Genomic DNA, 20324 nt, shown 5'->3' on the forward strand with positions numbered 1-20324 from the left:
GATCCTGGGATACATCAATAATTTACAGGAAAATAGGAGGGGGTATTTAATCAGAACTGACCTAAGATGTGTTTGTATCTATAATATCACAGCCTCTCTTTTTCTCTTTGTGGTACATTGATCCTAATCAAGTACAGAGAAATTTTGACAAATGAAAACATAACTCATCAGAACCATCAGCACATGAAAACGTACAAGCCAAACAGAGCTTTGACTCAATGCAGATGTTTATTGGAACAAATGTGCAGTTATCCCACTATGACAGCAGCTTTTCTTATTAATGAAGTCCTGGCATGATAATTATTGCTTATAACAACAGAATCACAGTTTTAGTTATGCCAGCTATATTCTAGAGAGATGGATTTTAGACCTTTCCAATGGGCGGTGCATTTTAAAGTTGGAATGGGCTGCTTTTAGAGGTGGTAGGGAGTTTCCCATCATTAAAAATGTGCACAAGATTTTCAGGTCATTGCGTTAGACAAGGATGCAACAGACACTCAAATGATTCTATGGTTCTACGAAAGATTTAAGTTTCTTGGACCTTCATACTCATGCAGGAACTGGCTTTCAGTAGTGCTTGTAGATCAAGGATATGCAGAAGTTCTGTGGGCCATTCAAATGTTTCCTTAGAGTAAGTATGAAATTGTGATTGAAAGAATAAACAGGATAAACTGGGTCCAGGGTAAACAGACCTGAGGCAGTTTCAAGTCCCATTCAGTTGTCTGACTTTAGGAAGAAAGGCTTTTTAGATGTTGGTGCTGATGCCATTTCTGTCCTGACAACTGGGGACAAAATAATGGTCTAGTGGCTGGCTGTTCTTCTGGAGGGAGCTGGTATAATCTGAGGATACCTGAGTGGACATTTACTTTTGTCCTCCCTCTCTCTAGAAGGACTTCTGTATCACCAGTGGAAATGCCCACCTCCTTCAGGTCCAAGGCCATTTCCACTGGGAAGCCTTCTCTGATGTCCATCCTGCCCCATACCTCTATACCAGAATGATCTTTCTTCCACTTTCATGCATCTTTATCACACAGTACCTTGCAAGGGTTCATTCTGTTACATGGTTGCCACTGAATATGCTCTATTTCTCTCATCAGGAGCCCCTGAAAGGCTTGAATCATAAACTTATCTTGGTAAGCTCCATAACAGTTAGCATAGGCAGGCACATGGGGATGCCTGGGCGGTGTTGCAGAATGGACAGGTATGTTATCTTGGAATGCTTTGGGCAATTCCAAAACTTTGCATCACAATTTTCCTTCGGTATCTAAAATAGAGCTCTGCCTTGCTTGACACATAGCATTACATCTTCCCTTTCAGAAATAAACAGTAGGGCACAGAAAGGTAGAATGACTTGGAAGCAATGGTCCACTAGTAGAGCGGAAGGATTTGAATTGTTGTCCCTGAGTGTTTGGCTTACAGCTTAGTGCCCATAAGTTCTCACTCCTTATCTTCCTCTTTCAGCCAGAGACCTGGAGTGACTCCAGTAGCTCCAGTGCAGGTGGGTCGTTAAAATTTCCCAATTTTGATAGGAGAAAGGATAGAGGTTTGGGACTTCTAATCCTTTGAAGGGCTTCTAGTCCTTTGAGGGGATGAGGCCTCTGAAAGCTGCCTGAGAGAGGAGCTGGCTCTTGGATGGCAAAGGCATTCTGCTTGGGAAGCACATGACTTTTCAGGGCTAGGGAGTACAGTGTGAGGAACTGGGTTAAGGAAGCAGGAGAATGGTTACTTGGGACTTGTTGTGAACTTAGGGAAGGAAGGTGCAGGGGCTTGAGGTCTCCTACCTTTCCCAGCCTGGGTTCCCAGGAAGGGTAGGAGGCAAGGGTCAGAGCAGATGCTCTACTTAGAATAAGGAGAGATCCCTGGCAGTTAGCCTGGGCTGTCCTTCAGAACTGAGTGTGGTGGGTAGAGGTGGGTATTGCTGAAGTAGCAGCATTTTTGTTGGCATCAAAACTCTCCAGACATTGAGGTCACTTTTTAGATTTGGTTACTTTGGCTTTAGCTCAACTTCAGTGGGGAAAAAATGGCTCAATGGATCCTAGATTGTCAAAGCATGGAGGGCCTCTTGAGATGAGGGGAAGTGGCTTCTCTAGGGTCACAGAGGGACAGAGCTGGTTCTAGACCTAAGTGTCTGGCTTCCCAATACACCATTCTCAGTCTCCCTCCCATCCCTGCTTCTCTCAGACACTCTCACAATTTGGTATCCTGCTCCTACTTGTAACTACATTGCTATGGGACATATCATAGGACTAGAGACTTTGTCTATTTTACTTTTTTATGGAATGATATTGGTGAATGGTAGCAAAGAAGCCTGGAACATTTAGGGGCAGATGAAGGAGATTATCAAGGTTGAGGGCAAGGGGTATCACCAATTAGCCCTAAGATCCAGCCAGGAGTTTATGAGAAAACTTTGCCTGCTTGGTGGATCCATTGAGAAAAGTCACATTTACTGAGCACTTAGTTTATGTCAAGCACTGTGCTAAGTGCTATGTATATATTCATTAATTTCATCCTCATCACAATTTTATGAGGTAGGTAGGACATACCATTTCCTTCTGATAGATGAGAAAACAGTTTCAAAATGGTAAGTCAATTGACCAGTGTTGCAGAGCTGGTAAGTGATGGAGCTGGATTCAGCCTTGTGTTCCTGAGCACTCTGCTATGCTGTCTCTTTACAGAGAGTGGGGAGGAGGTAGAGACACCCCCTTTATTGTCAAGTAATGCAAGGGCTGCATGAAGCAGGTGAAGGGGATGAGGCAAGGGGAGGTGTGGTCTCTTGCATCAGATAATGATCCTTTGTTGCTGACTGACAAGGTCAGGCAGTCTGAGGCTGGGGATCTGAATTTAATTCCTCACCCCGGTGACCCGCTGGATCCAGTCCTGATTGTGGTAGATGTAGGAATACACTCCATAGCGGTCTTTCTTTCCACAGTCCACACCCCAGGACACGGTGCCCACCAGGTACCACTGGCTTCTCTCACTATCTAGGGTCACCATGGGTCCTCCAGAGTCACCCGCACAGGCATCCTTTCCCCCTAGATGAAAAAGAGATGCAGATACATCAAAGTGACCCCCCTCCTTACCCTCCTCCCCTTTTTCTCCTCTTCTCTGGTTTGTAGTTCAGAGAATTAGGCACTAGAGGGCACAGCAGACCATTTGATCCAAACCTGAGCTCCCAGCAGTTTTAAGTCAGGTCTTTTTTTGGAGCTCAGTCTTTCAGGTCTCTCTCTTGGAAGAGGGAAAAAGAGTGGGGCTTAGGGAAAAGAATGATAGAAATGTGTGTATGGACCCAGGGCTTCTAAATGTACCGCTAGGACTGGAGCTCCTAGCTGAACGTCGTGTCATGCTTAGAGTCCCCCTGCGTACTCCCCTCTTTGACTCATGTCTCCAGTGGAGCTCCCCTTCCTGTCACCCCCGCAATATGCTTCCCTCCATCCTCCCTCCACTGTCGCCAGCCCTCCTTCTCCTGGGCTCCGCTCTGCTCTCCCTGGCTAGTAGTGCTCCTGTCTCCCATCACTCTCTGCAGTCCTGACTTACCTTCCTTCTCCCCAGCACAGATCATGTCCTCAGTCACCTTCTTCTTCAGCGAATCATAGGCCTTCTGGCAGGTGCGGTGATCAACAATCGGGATTTCAATCTGGAACGCAAGCTGTCTGTTGGTCCCAACCCCTGGCGGAGGAGCCCCTACTATTCTGATACTCCAGGAGCTGGCTCCTCCCACCCACTTCCAGTTGGTGCAGCAGACCTTCCAGGGGCCAGCAGGGCAGGCCTGAGTTTACCTTAGACCTGGTCTTAGGAGCTGCCCTACAGTGCAGGTCAAGGAACACTGAATGAGGATCAGGAGAACTAAGTTCTGACACAGTCTCAACCACCAAATCTCTGTGTGGCCTTGGACAAGTCACTTGCCCTCTCTGAGACTCAGTTCTTTCATCTGTAAAATGGAGATGGTTCTATTTGCCTAGCACATGCATTATTTCAAACATGGCAATGGATGCAAAAGCTTTTTAATCTTCTCTTAACCCCTACCATTACTGGCTGTGGATCTTGGACATGCTTCCTCATCTGAAAAGCAGAAGTGACAATATATGACATACTAATCGCAAGGAATTGCTGTATAAAGAGGAGATAAATGAGTGCTTTATAAGCTACAAACGTTGTTTAAATATTAGGCTCTTTGGGGATTAGCAGTGCTCACTTTGTAGCAAGCATTGACTAATGTTGTTCTCCCTCATCAGAATGTGAGCTTCTAGACCTGGGCCTTTATCTTGTTCATGTCTATCTTACGTGGCTTGGAACATAGTAGGTACTCAGGAAATACAAATGCATATATTTAATTGAGGTGGTAAATTGATGCCTAAATGCAAGGCTTTATGATTATGGTTGCCCTTCATTAAGTTTGGGGGTAAATGGTGCAGAAGTCTGGAATAAGAAAGTGGAAACATGAATCTCATTCAACCACACCAAGAACTGGATGGACCATATGCTCCAAAAGTACAAATCCCATTGGCCCCTGTTGGGGGGGCTACACAAGCATTCAAATCTTTCTTGGATCATCGTAGATAACTGGGGAGAGGAAGTCAGGGCAATGTAGTCATTTCCTCACCAATCCTCACCAAATTGTTATCACTTGAGTAACTTCTATTCAGTTACATGTCACTTCCTCTGGGAAATCTTCCAGAGTCCCAAGACAAGGACAGGTCTCCTGTTATATATTCCAGAGAATTCTGCACCTTTCCTTCATCACATTTATTATGTTGATAATTACTTCCTGTCTCTCCTACTTGATCAAGGAGGTCAGATATCAGATCCATCCTTTTACCCTCCTCTAGCACACCTAGTAGCTAGTACAATATCTGCCACATGGAAAGCACCAAATAAACACCTGGGTATTAATGAATGAAAGAAGGAATGTTGCAAATCCTAAATTTTAAAGTATGTTAAATAACGTACGTTGAAGGATTCGGCAATCACCTGTGTCACACTTAGAGCCTGCTAATGTCAGAGCCATGCAGCTGTTAGAGAATATCTAGCACTGACTCCTAAATTTACAGTTTGAGTTACTACAGTTTAGGGCAGGCCATGGCAGAATTCTCGCCTGCCATACTGAAGACCTGGGCTTGATTCCTGGTGCCTGCCTATGAAAAAAAAAAAAAAAAAAACGACACTGTGGTCTAGAGAGGCAAAATGGCCTGGCTAAGGTCACCCAGCTAGTTAATAGGAGCCAGGACTTGGAGCTGGGGCTCCTGACTCCCAATTCAATATCCTTTTCTGAAATGATACTAAATATGGACTTCTAAATGCAATAGTTAAGTTTGTTACTGCAAGGACTGTGGCTCTCAAGGAACTGGTTCATTTTTGGCTAATCCAATATGTGAGTCCTTATGGTATACAGATGGATCATGAGTCTTTGGGATGTCCGAGCCTGCTGTCTTCTGGGAGGATTTCCATGGGCTGAGATATTCACAAGCTACTAGGAACATAACAGCCTTTAAAGGCTAGAACCCCATGACATATAAAACAAAAAGATCAATCTTGCTGGGTTCAAAGACCAGTGAACTCTGGAGGTGAGTCTAGGCTCCTGGCATTTCTCCCACCTATGTCCTGACCAGGCCTTGAAATCCCTGAGGGGCAATATGGAGCAGGAAGGTCCAATGCAAGGTAGAAGTGTTACTGTCCGTAGAGTATAAATTGAACTTTACCTCCATCAGGGTCTCTGGAAACCTTTGTAAGAACTGCTTCCCCCAGCCACTGACAATGACCATGGCCCCTAGAAGAGAGAAGGTGCAGTGAGAGCAAAAATGTTGTCTGTGGGGTTTTCAGCAGGGTGTGTCATGTGGCCCCATGATTCTCTGCCTTATGGAAGAAGGGTCAGATGTGCCCCTTACCAGAAAGGCAGCATACTGGGGAGGAAAGACTCTGCATCACAGGTTACCTACGATGGATCTCGGGGCCCTTGCTTCTATGAGAAGTTACCTCGTTTATTTGTTCAACTACCTATTCTTTCCTACCTCAGCTACCATGGAACCTAGGCTCCCTGAGGGCAGTGATCTCATCTCTCTTGTACACACCACTATATCCCCAGTGCCTATAACACAGCTGGTACATAGTAGGTGCTCAATTATTGTGAATAAATAAAAAGTACAGCCTAGTCAACAATATGCTATGGCACCTTTAGCAAGCTCTCTCTCCTTCCCTTCTGAACCTCAATTTCCCTATCCATAAAATGAAGAAGCTGGACTTGACATTCTCTTTCAGCTGTGACTTTCTAGAAGTCTATGAAGCTGGAAAATATGGGGGGGGGAGGTGTGATATGGAAAGGGATTGAACATTGATGGAGCAATTCTTTCTTCACTTGAAAAAGAGCCTGGATAGTGAACCAGCACTGGGCTTAATGTCGCAAAGCTTGGATTCTAGCCCAAAATCTATTTATCATAAGTTGTACCTTAGGTAAATCATTTCACCTTGCTAAGCCTCAGTCATCTCTTCTGTAAGGTGGGAATATAATACCACCTCACAATGATTTCATGAGTGATAAGTTAATGAATGTATAGCAACTAGCATGTTAAAGGCATATGACATTCACTGATTCAGAGCCAGTATACTTGTCCTTTTCCTGTTGGCTCCATTCCCCTAAATGTGTCTCAGATTCTGACAGCCATTTTTTCCATCTTTGAACTTGGGGAAGTGAATTGTGATATGACATCACTCAGTTTAGAAGAGAATGAAAAGGAAATCAGGTGGCATAAGTTGGACTCCTACTCTTTGTTAGATATGTTTAAATACATTATCTCATTTAAGTATCACAATCATGCCATGAAGTATTGTTACCTCAGTTTAGAAGGAAGGGGACTGAGGCTCAGTGAGATTAAGCAACTTCCTCAAGGTCACCCAAGTAGGAAACGGTAGCTTTAGGATTTGAACATGTGTTGGTTATTAAATTCTTGTCCCTGAAACCTATCGTTCCATATGCTGCATTGTGATGCTGGGGATGGGACTATGAAACTAGAAGGCCTCCTGTTACTATTGGCATCTCCCTAGCAATGGTTCTTTACTCCAACAGTGATAGTTGGTTCTGGCTCCTGGCTATTTTTTCTAGTACCAGCTGCCCAAGGCCTCTTCTGCAGAAATCTAAGTTCTAACTTCACGAGGCCCTTTACAAAAGGTCTAGGTTCTGTAATTCCACCCTTTTTCCTTTTCCCTGGTGGAAGGGGAGGTGGTTTCTTCCTGCAGGTACTATTGCTATTACCTCAACATTCTCCTCTTACTTACTCAATACTCCCAAGCCCTAAGTTAAATTTTGTTACAATAACTAATATGGTTTTTGTTTTCTCATGTGGACCCTGACTGATAAAGTACTTAGGTCCTGAGCTTACTTGATGCTGCCCGAGAACCAATTCTGACTTGGATGCTTTAAGGGAGCCAGCTGGGAAGTCGTGCAGGACACAGCTGGCTCAGTTTCTCAGCTGCATGCTATGTAGACACCAGGGCCTCATCAACTCTGGGGAAGAGCTGGGGAGGAGCAGAAGACCCTAGAGAGGTGGGATAGGGGGTACCTTCTTGTGGGGGTCCTTCAGGCAGACAGATGGGCATCACAAAGTCGTTCAGCACTGCACTCTTGGAAAGTTCCACCAGACCTACGTCATTCTCAAATGTGTTGGGGTCGTAGTGGGGATGGAGGATGATGTGTTTGACCATGAGATGCTGTTCATTTTCATCTGACCGGCGCCTCCAGTGTTTGCCTGGACAAGAAGAAGGGATGTGGAGCATGAAGTCAATGGAGGATAAGGTCACACCTTGCTTCTTGTCAGCAGTCTGTCCCACCCAGTCCACGAATCTGGCCTCATCCCTTTCGTTGTCCTTCACCCGCTGCCATATCACTTTATCTGCCTTTCCCCTTATAGTCTTATCAGTTCCTACCTCTATGTTTTTCCATGAGCTGATCTCATCAGCCTTGTAATGCTTGTTCCTATACTTGTTGTCACGTGTTCAAACCATAAGCCCACCCTTCAGTGTCTGGTTTATGTGCTGCATCATCTATGAAGCCTCTCAGTTAGTTTCTTCAGTTAGAAGTCTGTACCCTGTGACAGAGTTGTACTTAATCTGTACATTGTACTAAATATGTGCCTCTTTTACAGAACTTACTTCATGCTATCTTATATTTAAGGTCTTGTGGTCATATATTATTCCGTTCTTAGACTGTAAGCTCCTGGAGAGCAGGAACTGGGTCTTATACTGGGTCCTTTGTTCCTGGCCTGGTACCAATAGATGCACATGTATTGAACTTGACTGAATCAGCACGTGGTCATAATTTTATAAAAGAGAGCCGAAGCTTGATTTTATGTATATGATCCACATCAAACTATGGATTTGTAGAAGCCTGAAGGGTCTTTGGAAATGATCTAGACTGGACTTTTTATAGTACTATGGTAAAAACTGAGGCCTCGACATCAGTGATATACTCAGGGTCACACCATCTGGAAATCATAGATTTAGACTTCAACTCAGGTCCCTGGACTCCAGTTCAGGGTTCCTTCTTCATCCCAGTCTCCCTGCCCCTGTGGTTGAGTGAGTGAGTGAAAATGGCACTAGTGGCACCTCTCTCCCAGAACCAGGAATCAGCTTGCCCCTCACTCACCCAAAATGATTTTGAAGTCGGAGGGACTGAGCAAGTCTGAGTTGTGTACAACTGTGTCCTCTGGATCAAGCAGCCGGTGGAGGCAGTGGGCAGCGGTCACAATCCAGTTGGAGCCTGGAAACAGAATATACACATGCACTGTCCTGCACTGCTCCCTCCTGCTTTCCAGCTTCTCTAAACTTTGGGTCTTCCCACTATTCCTAGGAACCCCTCAACACCCTACAGATGCCTGTACCTCTCTCTACTGCATTTCACAGCCCCAGATCAGGCACTTGCATGATCCTAATGTGAAGATAAGGAGTTGAAATCCGTGATTTCTTCTGACTATTTCAACCTGGGCCAGGAATACACATTTCCAGACAGCCCCAGTGGGTCCACAAAACCCCTTGTGCTCACTGGTCACCCCTCAGACCTTGCTGCTCAAAGTGTGGTCCATGGACCAGCATCATCAACATCAAACCTGGAAGCTTGTTAGAACTATAGAATTTCAGGCATCGGTTCAGATCTACTGAATTTAAATCAGCATTTTATCAATATTCTAAAATATATATATGCATATTTTCGCATGGGCAGGCACCAAAAATCGAACCCAGGTCTCCAGCATGGCAGTCGAGAGCCACCGTGGCCTGCTGAGCCACCGTGGCCCACCCTCTCAAATAATTTTTATGCACATTAAAATTGGAGAAGCACCGACGTGACACGGTGCTTCTCAACTCTGGCTGCACATTAGAATCACATGGGGAATTAGAAACAAAGTCTGATTCTAAACCTAGACTTTTTAATTCAAGGGGTTAAGGCCCAGGCACAAATATATGTAAGAAGTTCTCCAGGTGATTCTACTACTGTCAGGGTTGAGAACCACTGCTCTGATCCAAACCTCTCATGTTATAGATATGGACCCTGAGGCCTGGAGGAAAGTAAGATGTAAAGAGTCATCTGGTAGATAAGTGGCAGGGCCAGGGCCAGATTCCAGGTCTCTGATAGTCAGCAGGATACATTTCTTATGTCTCTGCTGTCTCTTGCCCTGGATGGGCCCTTCCATCTCCCCAGTGCTTTGCTTAACATAGGGTCAGACTTTGGTTCTACCTTTAGGTGGAGCAAATGACAAGTTTATAGGTAACTGAGCCCAGAGGCATAACAACAGAAATAAAGGCATAGGGCTTTGGGGTGAGAGTCTCAGAGTCCAGGGCAGAGGTACCTTTGTGGAGAAGGGGTTCGAAGTTCCTTTTGTCTGTCTCAGGAGTAGCTATAAAGGCTGGCTTCAGGGTTCTGCATAGGCCTCCACCTAGGCCAGGACCTTTTCCCTTGAGGTTTCTGATCTCTGTCTATGGCTCGGGGCTGGTAGCCAAATTTTCCAGATGGGTAAGACGGGTTGGCATCCCCAGGGTAGGAGAGCCTGTCTCAGAGCAGGGCTCTGGGCTGTTTAGATGAATCCAGTGTTGCACTGGGGAGTCCAGAGACACAGCTTCACCTCGTAGCTCTGCAAAATGCACTGCCTGAGTCCCTGAGCCAGTCTCCCTTTACCCAGGCCTCCCTGTGAGCGTTGCAATGATGCTTTCCCACCTTCCTTGGCCCCTCAGATCCTTTCCTGGTTCCTCTGTCCTCCCTTATCCCTCCCTTCCCTCTACAAGTCTGAACAACAGAGGCAGGAAAGAGGTTACAAATTAGGAGAGCTGTGGGGATGGTGGGGTTTGTGGGAACTTTTAGTTGAACCGAGGGTAGAATGAACCCAACATTTTTCAAAACATCAGTATTAGTGAATAAGCAGACAATAAGTACAAATCAGTGTTGGGCATTTTATTGAACTTAAAAACTCAAGACATAAGAAAACTAATTCTTAAAACTGTGGACACACAATCTGTCTCTTTCACTCATGTTTTAACAAAATCTGAAACATATGATGAAGCGGTTTTCATTTCCTTTTGTTCTTCCTCACCCCTTCTCTCTGATTCCGACTGCTTCTCTACTTCTGTCTGGTTCCTTTCTCCCTTTCAGTCTTCCCTGACTTTACCTGGGTATGCCCTCACCTACAAGTCTCTCTCTGGTTCTATTTGTTTCCTTTTATTTTTCTTTCACTATGTAATTCTCTTACATTCTCAGTCACTCTCATTTCTCTATTTACCTTTTCTCTGTCTGGTTCTTTTTGTTTGCTCTATCTTTGTTTTTCTAACTCTGTCTCTCTGTCGCCTCCACACCCCACCCTTTTGACCTTCCTTTCCTTCTCTTTCTTGGTTCTCTCCCCTCCTGCACCATCTGGACAGCTCAGTCTCACCACATCATCCTCCCATTTAACATCTTTGTCCACTCTCCTTGCCTTTTTCGGAGACTCCATAGCGTGTGACTGCTTTGTGCTTGTGGGAATATTAGAATCGGCTACTCACAGAGAGCAACCTACGTCTGGCTGCCTCTTAGTGTATTCCTGAGTGGCCTGATTGCAGCCCAATCCCAGGGCTGGGGCCTCCCCAGGGGGATCCCTGAAGGGATCCTAGAAGGGAGGAGTCTGAGTGAGAGGTGTGGGCTGGTGGTCCTGGAACTGCCCAGACTGAAGGGGACTGACCCAGGTCTTCTTCCTCTCTTGTGGGGTCAAATCAGAAACTGGACAGGAACTCTAGATTGGTATTCCTTACTCTTAAGATTTTGGAGCTGGAATGGTGCTTAGGTCATTTGGACAAAATTGCTGACTTAGCGGAATAGAGGATCTGAAAGGTGCCATGGTCAGAATGCCAGTGAGTGGCAGGAGGAGTCATTAGCATTTCTTGCCCTCGCTCACCACTCCCACTCACATTCAATCCATTCTGAAATTCTGATGGTTTTATATCCCAATGTCTTTGAGTCTGTCTCCTTATTTCTAACTGTTATCCCCTGTCCTTATTCTAAGCTAATGACTTCTTTCTCTACTTTTGCAGTAGGCACCTCAACTAAACTTCTGGCTTCTGGATTTACCCTCCTTTTAATCCATGCTGCCACTGGAGAGAATTCCAGAATGCCCTTATAAACTTGCAATAACATTCAGAATAAATTCTAAATTTCTAAGCATGGCATTCAAGGCTTTTCTACATTGACTTTTCCTGACTTCCCAGGGTGAGATTCTTAGTTCTTCCTGGTTGCAGAGCCCTTGCATACCCTACCCTTGAACCACATGTAAGTGTCTTCACATTTGAGGTTCTACTACCTGACTACTTCCCTGTATCAGAGACTGAGCAGATTTTGGTAGGTGTTTATTGACTGAAACAACCACTTACAATAGGAACACATGTCTCCTGGTTCCAGTTAAGAGCTCTTTCCACTAGACAATACTTCTGGGCCTTGATACTGGTATGAATATTGATTCTCAAAGAATAAATTTTGGTCAATCCCCAGGAGGAGGACCTGGTCTCTCAGCTTCCAGCCTGCCCCCCAACCTTGGGCCCTTCACCCCTTCCACCTTCTCCTTACCTAGAAGGGAACCCCCGCAGAAGGGCTGCTCATTCAGGTGTGACAGCATGGCAATCCAGGGGACAGTGCCCTTCTGGGCTGGGTGTCCATTGAAGATCCTGGCAAGCAACTTACGGGAGAACTTGGGGTGCCCACACACTGCAGCCAAGGGAAGGAGAGACAGATCACACTCTGAGGGCCATTTTTCCCTTTGCTACTAGCTCCTCACCCTCTGTTAGGAACATCTGTTACCTTTGACCTCCTGGCATCCTGTCCCTTCCAGTAACAACACCAAAATTTTCCTCTTGGATTCTACTCTTCCCCCATTCTTAGTCCATCTATGCAGAGTGATTTGGATTGACTTTACTTCTGGTTCCTTGGGTAGGAATATGACCCAGACCTGGCTTATCAATGCCCCTCATCTCCTGGTCACAGCCACTGCTCAGAGATAGGAGTGCATCTCCAGCCAGGCCAATTAAAGACTGACTTGGAGATTTTACTAGACATATTAGAAATAGAGAAGGTATCTTTCTTCTGGATCTGCTAATAGTCACTTTATGGAGAGTCTGCCAAGAATGACGCTACAAACAGAAAGATGAAAACAAAAGATGAGGGGTAAAGTAAGAGAGAGAGATTGTATCTTGATGTTTGAGCCCCCGATCTCTCCAAGTCTTTTGGTATGGACTTTTCAGTTATGTGGAACTATAAATCCTCCTTTTCTCTAACACTGTATATGTTGGGTTCTGTCACTTATAAACCAAAGTTCTGACTAATAAGTGATTCTCATGCTCTGTCCACAGGGATCTTCCTTCTCTCCAGAGAATACCTTCCCCAGGACACTGTGGGGTTGAAGATTCACACAAGTGTCTGCCTGTTCCAGCTGTGTTTCCATGGCTTTGCATTCACAGACACACGAAACTTATAGCTAAACAGGACTTTGGAGCTCGTCTAGTCTCCAAAGAATCTCTCTCTCTCCTTATACATCATACTTGAGTCAGAAACAAAGTCCTAGGGAAGAAACTTGACTTGCCAAATGTTTTTCTGTGAGTTTGTGGTGAGACTAATTCTAGACCTCCCGATTCCCAACTCTGGGCTTTTCCCACTCTTGCCAGCACCACTAATTCTTAAAAATGTGTCTTTCCAGTACACTCAAAAACCAAGCCCCTGGATCATCTGCCTTCTTTACAGCTGTCACCAGGCTGGGTAATAGGCTGGGGAAGGTCATAGATGAATGCCCTGCAACTGTGACTGTATCCTCAGCATCTCAAGTATTGTTCTTCCTGCCCTCAGCCAGCTGCCTGAAGCTAATGACCTACCTGGGCCCCAATTCCCAGCAGATGCTCAGAGGCCATGGGGTGCAAACTCCCTCAGTCATCCTTCTCTCCATCTCCTCCACCTGAAGGCTTTCTTGTTTTTGGAACTAATTCTGTGCTCTGGATCTCCTAACTTCCAAACTCTTGGGAGCCCAGCTTTGGGGATTTACACCCTTACCTTCCTCCTTTCCCTCTTCTATGCATGCATCACACTGCCAAAGCCTTTTCATCCTAAAAGCAAAGTTCCATTTTTCCCACTTGCTGTTCATTACCTCTCCACCTTTCTATATTCAAGTTTTGGAAAGAGATGTTGACATTCAGCCTCTACATTCTTCCCTGTCTTTTGAAGATGGGCTTAGGGGAGGAAAGGGAAGTGAGGCATTCCACACAAACTTAGAAATACAGTGGCTGTTTGAATACTTAATAAATCTGTAATCATGAATAGAAAGCAAATGTCTCTTGGCCCATAAATAGAATTTCAATATCTATAATTTTATAATATACAATTCTATAATATTCAACATAGAATATTCAATATTCAACAGAATAGAATATCACATGTGATATTTACATGTGTAAGAGGATACTAATGTTTTGGAATTTCATCTGTCGTATTTTTCATCCCTTCTAGTAATCCTTGTCCTGGGGCTCCCTGAACAAATTGAAACTGGGGCATCCTTCATTTTAAGTGAAGGCTAGGTAAAGCTTTGACTTTTGAAAGAGCAAAGCCTAACAAAAGCCCCCCCAAAAAGGCTTTTATTTGAAGAGTCAGGCTTTGTGGTGAGAATAAAAGATTTGTAGGTTTCATTCAAGGAACTCATACCTGGAGAATGAAGCAAATCATTTTTACTATGTCCCAGAGAAGGAAGGATATGGTGCAAGGGAAGTTTCCTGCCTTTCAGGAAAGAAATAAAAGCACTTTTTGGGTAGAAAGAGAAACCTGGAGAAAGAGGAAGAGAGGCGTTGGAGACCTGGAATACAAACATGGGCCCTGCTTGCAGGATCTTCCTTGAGTTTGAGAATTGACGATGGAGACATGGTCCCTGTTCTCTGGGAAACTTACAACCTGGAGGCATTCAAGTTTGACTATTTCATCCTCCCTGAAACTTTTCCCTCCTTGGACTTCCAAAGCACTTTTCTTCTTGTGTTTCTGATTCCTCTTTTTTTTTTTGGTTGATTTCTTGCAGTTTCTTTTCTTCTGTCCATGCCTTCCATGCTGGTGTTTCCCTTGTTCAATCCTACACTGCTTTTCCTTTTTTCTTTCAGTTGATGATACCATCTACTCCCATGCCTTCACACTGCATATCCCTTAATGAATTTCAAGTCACTGTCTCTGCATATGCCCTCTTCTTTGAGATTCAGACTTGCATTTCTAATTGCCTCTTTACATCTGCAGCTGGATAGCTCATATACCTGGATTGCAACCAAGCCCTGATCTCGATCCTGCACAAACTTTCTCCCTCTTGTTATTCCAGAAGTTTGTTAATGTCTTCATCAAGCACACCCTTGTTGCCTCCCTTTTCTTCATCCCCACATTCAACAGATCACTAAGCTGGTAACAAATCACTAAGAGAAACAGAGTGTAATATGTCTCCCCCCACACCATGCCAGTGTATCCTCATGTAACCTCTTGACACTTCACTGTTTCAATATGTCACCATACAAAGTTCAAATATTTAGAGGAAAATAAATATCTGAAGTGTAATAGAACATGAGACATGAGAATCCTTAAAACCAGCTCTAAATAAATTTGTGGTTGTTTGGAGCTATATATACCAGGAAAAAACATGTTCATAAGCTTAATCCATTCCTGTTGGTATGAATCATTATATACAGGACATTTTGATGAGGTTACTTCAGATAAGGGGTGGCCCAGGTTGGGTCTTATTACTCAAGGCCTTATAGGGGAGGTTGCACAGAGAGAAGGTCTCAGAGGGAGGAGGTAGAAGCCGTAAGTCAATGGAACCTGGAAGGGAAGGGAGATGCTGCCAGGTGCATTGCCCTGTGACAGAGAAGCCCAGGACTGAGGATCACTGGCAGCCAGCCCCAGAATGCCAGTCTTTAAGAAAAAAGTATTGCCTTGATGATGCCTTGATTTGGATTTTTCCTAGCCATGAGCCAATAAACTCCCATTGTTTAAGCCAATTCATTGCAGAGTATTTTCTTTAGCAGTATGGAAAATAAAACAAACTACAAAGCATTATTTCAAGGTTTTTTTTTACATTATTTTGAGTTCTTTTAGTTATCAATTGTTTAAAAAGCAGAAGTTTCATTTTGACACAAACTCTAAACAAAGACAAATCATGACTGCAACCCCTGGAGAGTCCACACTGTGAAGTTCACCCCTACACCCCCAACATTCTTGCATTGTTTCTTGTCTGCCTGTACACCAAGCCCTGCTGAACATACATCTTAAATGCTTTAACTCATTTTCCCCTTCTCTGTCTGCATTGCCACAGCCCTAGATCTGGGTGGGTCCCTTTGCCTCTCTACTTAACACACCATACTGTCACTCTCAGACCTATTGATTCAGAATTTCCAGTGATGAGACCCAGGAATCTGCATTTTTAATAGACATGCCCAAGTGATTCTGATATACCCCAAAGTTAGAGAATCACTGTTTTACAGAGTCCAAACACAGTCTGACTTTCAATAGTCTTCTCACTATTCCTGAACTCCCACTGCTTCCATTTAGCCACTCCAATCATGGTGTGCTTTACTCCTTTTATATCTTCTCCACTCTGCCCATTCCCTCTCATATTCCAGCACTTATTTTGCACACTCTCTGCAAAGCTAGTTCTGTCCCCTTTAGCTGTGTGAAATCTCTCCCTTTTCTAAATTCCCGTAATACTTAAATTTCTGTGCCTCTTGGGAAATTTCTATGCCTCTTGGGACGTTTAGCTACTTTTGTTTGTGTAAGACATATGCACATGATTGTCTTGCATTCTAATTTGAGCTCTTTGAAGTCAAGGACTTACATGGCAGGCATTTAAGTGAAGAAACATACAGCCTCTGAGAAGCAAACACATCAATATTCAAGTTCCTTTACTCATTACATTCTTTCAGCTGAGGTCCAAAGGCCAAAAGTCGTGCATTTCCTGCACTGGGCTTAATAAAGAGACAATTTCTCTTAACAAAGGTCCAAACCAATCAATATGTCACAAACCACAACAATAATCAAAACCCCAAACCAAGACTGTTGGTTATCCACAGATGGTTTATTTCCACTTTAGACCCCTCATAGGAAAACAGTGCAAAAGCACCTTACAGAGTAGTAAAGCATGTGATATAAAATACATAAAATATAGCATCCTCTACATGTGCAGTTCATAAACTGGAGTGTGCTTTGATGAACCTATTGGGAAAATGCACATTTCTCATTTCCTGTTGGATTCTGTCCTCAGGGGCTTTTCAGGCTGTGTCATTTCTCTGACGAAGTATTCCCAAGAGAGAGAGCTCTGGGAGGAGAGCACTTGGTCCTGTGAGAGCCAAGGAGAGGCCCCTGGTAATCAGGGAAGTACTAAGTAGTGGAACTGGAAGGACACTGAGGGGGATCTAATGCCTTCCTTTTGCAGATGGGGAAACTAAGGCACCAGGAGTAAAGAGATTAGTCAATGGTTACACAGCCAATTGAGGACAGAGCTGGGGTTAGAACTCCTGACTCTGTCTCTTTTCACTGCCTTTCAAGGGTAAATCCCTCCCCACTTGACCTCTGGCTCTTAACACAGAGAAATGGATTCCCTTGAATATCCAACACGGGGTGGGCTCTCTGTAGCACTCTGACAGTGGGTTTCTGGGCAGCCTAGTGGGATTCCAGTGACTTCTAACGTTTTGAGTCCACCCTGCCTTCTATTTTTCTTCTCAGAAGCACAGCTGTGCACAGCATAGTTCTTCTTTATTTCTAAGCAATTCTGCTGAGTCTCCACATTTTGGGTTGGGTTTGGGCTGCCTTTTCAAATAACACATTTCAAGGCCAGAAGGTTGCTTCATGCTTTTCTGAGACAGCAGGTGTTGACTCCCATTGTTGCCAGCTGATATTTTAAAATGACATATGGGAACGAATGACGTGTTCCAAGAGTTGACAGTAGGAATTTAGGGGGGCTGGGGAGCCTCCCACCACCATTCCCTTTTCCACAGTCACCGCAGTCCTTTCCAGCTTTCTCCCCGACCTTTGAAATTCCTTTAAGCAGGTATATAACAGGTAAGCCTTGGATTGCAGGAAGGCTTTGGTTGAGAAATCAGAGGCCAGAAGTGCTCAAAGGTCTTAAACTAGGAGGTTTTTTTTTCCTAGAAGGACTTGGTATAGACTCAGAGGGCAGAGATGGGAAAATATACTGAGGCAGAATTTATTTTATATTTTCTAATAATCAGGTCCAAGCCTCAGTTACACCAATAGTGGGACCAAGGGGCTTGATAAATGATCAGGAGTGACTAAAGGCCACTGGAGTAAAACCTGTCCTAGAGAGGAGTGCTGGGATTGACTCAGAGGTCTCTGGTCTCATTTCTACATGCATTGGTGTGGGGAGGGAGGTCCACAGAGGGCAAGGGACTTGCCCAGGTCCCAGAACCCAGTCTCTTATCCAGAGCCTCCCCCTTCTCCACACTGCCTCTCAGAAGTCCTATGGGCTTTCTCAGGGGAATGGAAGCTCAGCTGGGTCAGTTTGTTCTGTTCCATTTGGCCTGATGAGTAACATGGAGTGCACTGTTGGAAGTGTGTGGTGTAGCCTGACTCTGGGGCTGGGGCAGGGTCGGAAGGTCCTGAAGAGTAAGTCAGCTCACCGTTCCACCTGGAGCTCCCCAAGACCTTGCGGGGAGCCCATCTGCTCCCACACCCAGTCTACATAGTTAGAGATCTTCGTGTAGACCCCATAGACCTGTTTGCTGCCACATTCTTCAGGGCCTCCCCAGGATACCAGGCCTTGGGCCACCCAGCGCTGGCTTACGTCATCAAGGATGACAAAGGCCCCACCGCTATCTCCAAGGCATGTATCCTTGCCACCCTCATAGAAACCAGCACAGAACATGTTCTCCGTGACGCTGTAGTTGCCTGAGCGGGACTCATAGCTAGTTTTGCACTCGGCATGTGGCACCACGGGCAACTTGACATATTGCAGGACATCTGACAAGGTTCGTGTGCCGCTGCTGATGATCTCATCCACTGTTACGTTGGGATTGGAGATGCCCCAGCCGGCCACCAGGCCTAGCATGTGGGGAGTTGGGCTATCCAGCTCAGGTCTTGGCAGGCAGATGGGCATGACGTGGGGCCCCAGGGGGATGGGGTCCCTCAGCTGTACCAGAGCTATGTCGTGGTTGTAGTTCTGGATGTTGAAGTCTGGGTGGAGCACCACGCGGGCAGCTGAGCTATTGACAGCCCCTGATTTGTCCCGCACATCATGCAGGCCCAGATAGACAGTGATGTGCTCCTTGGAGACTGGGATCACCGTGTTGTCTCTACGCTGGGAGCGCAGCACATGGGCTGCCGTGAGGATCCAGGACTCAGAGAGCAGGGCTCCACTCCCGAACCACTTGTCGTTTGGCACCCTGGAGGTGTCCTCCACCACTATCAGGGCCTGCCATGGGAAGTGGCCGGGCTCAGCATTCCGGCCCCCGATGATCCGTTTGACCAGGTTTGGCAGGGAGCGGGAGGGCTGACCACACACTGCAAAGAGAAGGAAGGAGTGGGGAACAATACAGAGACTGGTCAGAGTTGCCGGGAAAACAGACACTGAGAGAAATTCACATCTCACCCACTGTAGATTATGCCACCAAGGGATACCTGCCCTCCTGGGTCATGTTAGCCTGGGTGCTCCACCTGGAGTCATTTTGACTCTAAGTCTTTTTAGGCTGGCCCATCTCCAGTCTGGCCATCTGTGGACCAGACCATTCAATGCTTGGGTCTTCTGCATCCTGAACCATCTTCATCCAAGATCACTTTTGGCCTCTTTAGCTAGGACTGCCTCTTTAGCTGTGGTCATTTCTCCCTTTGCTTCTCTAGAAAGGCATTTCATATTCCAGATGTGCTCTGTGTCGTGGGTACTATAAAACTTCTAAAAACCATAGAGCATGGATGTTAAGAGATAGAAGGAACCTAAAAGACCATCTAGCAAGTCACAGCAAACATTGGCCTGGGAGCCAAGACATCTGGGCCTTGACGTGACTTTCCTCTGCTATTTCCTGTGTGACTCTGAATATCACTTTCTCTCCCTGGACTTCCATTTTTGATCTGTTAAATGAGATGGTGGTCAAGATGATCTCCAGGGATTCTGCAAATTCCTGGTTCATTTGATTTTTAATACCTATAAAGACTGTACCATTAAGAGCTCTGACTATAAGAAGTTCCCTTTTTATGATAAATGGAAAATGACCTTCTTGTGACACCCACCCGTAGACCTAGTTCTGCTCCCTGAGGGCATTTAGAACAAGTTTATTCTCTACATAAAAACACATCTGTTTCTTCATATCTAAATTTTGAAAATTATAAAACTTTTTTGCATTTATTTCATTTGCTGCCCCTCCCCTTCCCATTTTCTGAGTGAGTAAAACTTGCCAGAGTTTAAGTGACTAGCTCAAGTCACTGGCCTACTAATTTGAGTGGCAGGGTCTTATTCAGATTCTAAGACCTCGTCCTATATCCCACACAGCCTCATGACATATGAAGACCATAGTTATGGGCCATTAAGCCTTTCTTTTCTGGCCTATGAGACTCATTCTGTGAACTGATGGCCATTGACTACTGTGAGATTAAGGCCCAAGGTCCCCAAGGGTGGGTAAATGTGGCATAATCTACGAGCAATGATGCATGGACCCTGTCCTGGGCCACCCATCATTGCACCCAGGAGTCCTGTAGTACCTTGAAAGGAGGGAGAAAGGTCTGAGCAAACTTCATTCCACTGAGTTGCACCCTGAGCATGCACATGCCCCACCAGCCTTCTGCAGCCAAATGCCTCTGGTCTGTGAGTGGAGGG

At 45.2% G+C, this 20324-nt stretch overlaps 1 protein-coding gene across 2 annotated transcripts in view; it reads right to left on the reverse strand.

The window, feature by feature from the left end:
* Positions 1-213: 213 nt before the first annotated feature.
* Positions 214-20324, reverse strand: part of MASP1 (MBL associated serine protease 1) — a 63849-nt gene continuing 43738 nt past the window's right edge. The window contains exons 10-15 of one of the 2 annotated variants that reach the window (XM_077117853.1): positions 12068-12205; positions 8633-8746; positions 7551-7736; positions 5697-5764; positions 3535-3634; positions 214-3032 (exon numbers count right to left, since the gene is read on the reverse strand). In XM_077117853.1, coding sequence (XP_076973968.1) covers positions 2842-3032; positions 3535-3634; positions 5697-5764; positions 7551-7736; positions 8633-8746; positions 12068-12205 — 797 coding nt within the window. In that variant the 3' untranslated portion in view covers positions 214-2841. Of the gene's footprint in view, positions 3033-3534; positions 3635-5696; positions 5765-7550; positions 7737-8632; positions 8747-12067; positions 12206-16558; positions 19019-20324 lie in introns of those variants that run through there. The other variant, XM_077117852.1, reaches the window with a different exon arrangement.

This window comes from Tamandua tetradactyla, chromosome 10, assembly GCF_023851605.1.
Source record: "Tamandua tetradactyla isolate mTamTet1 chromosome 10, mTamTet1.pri, whole genome shotgun sequence".
Classification (NCBI taxonomy): domain Eukaryota; kingdom Metazoa; phylum Chordata; class Mammalia; order Pilosa; family Myrmecophagidae; genus Tamandua; species Tamandua tetradactyla.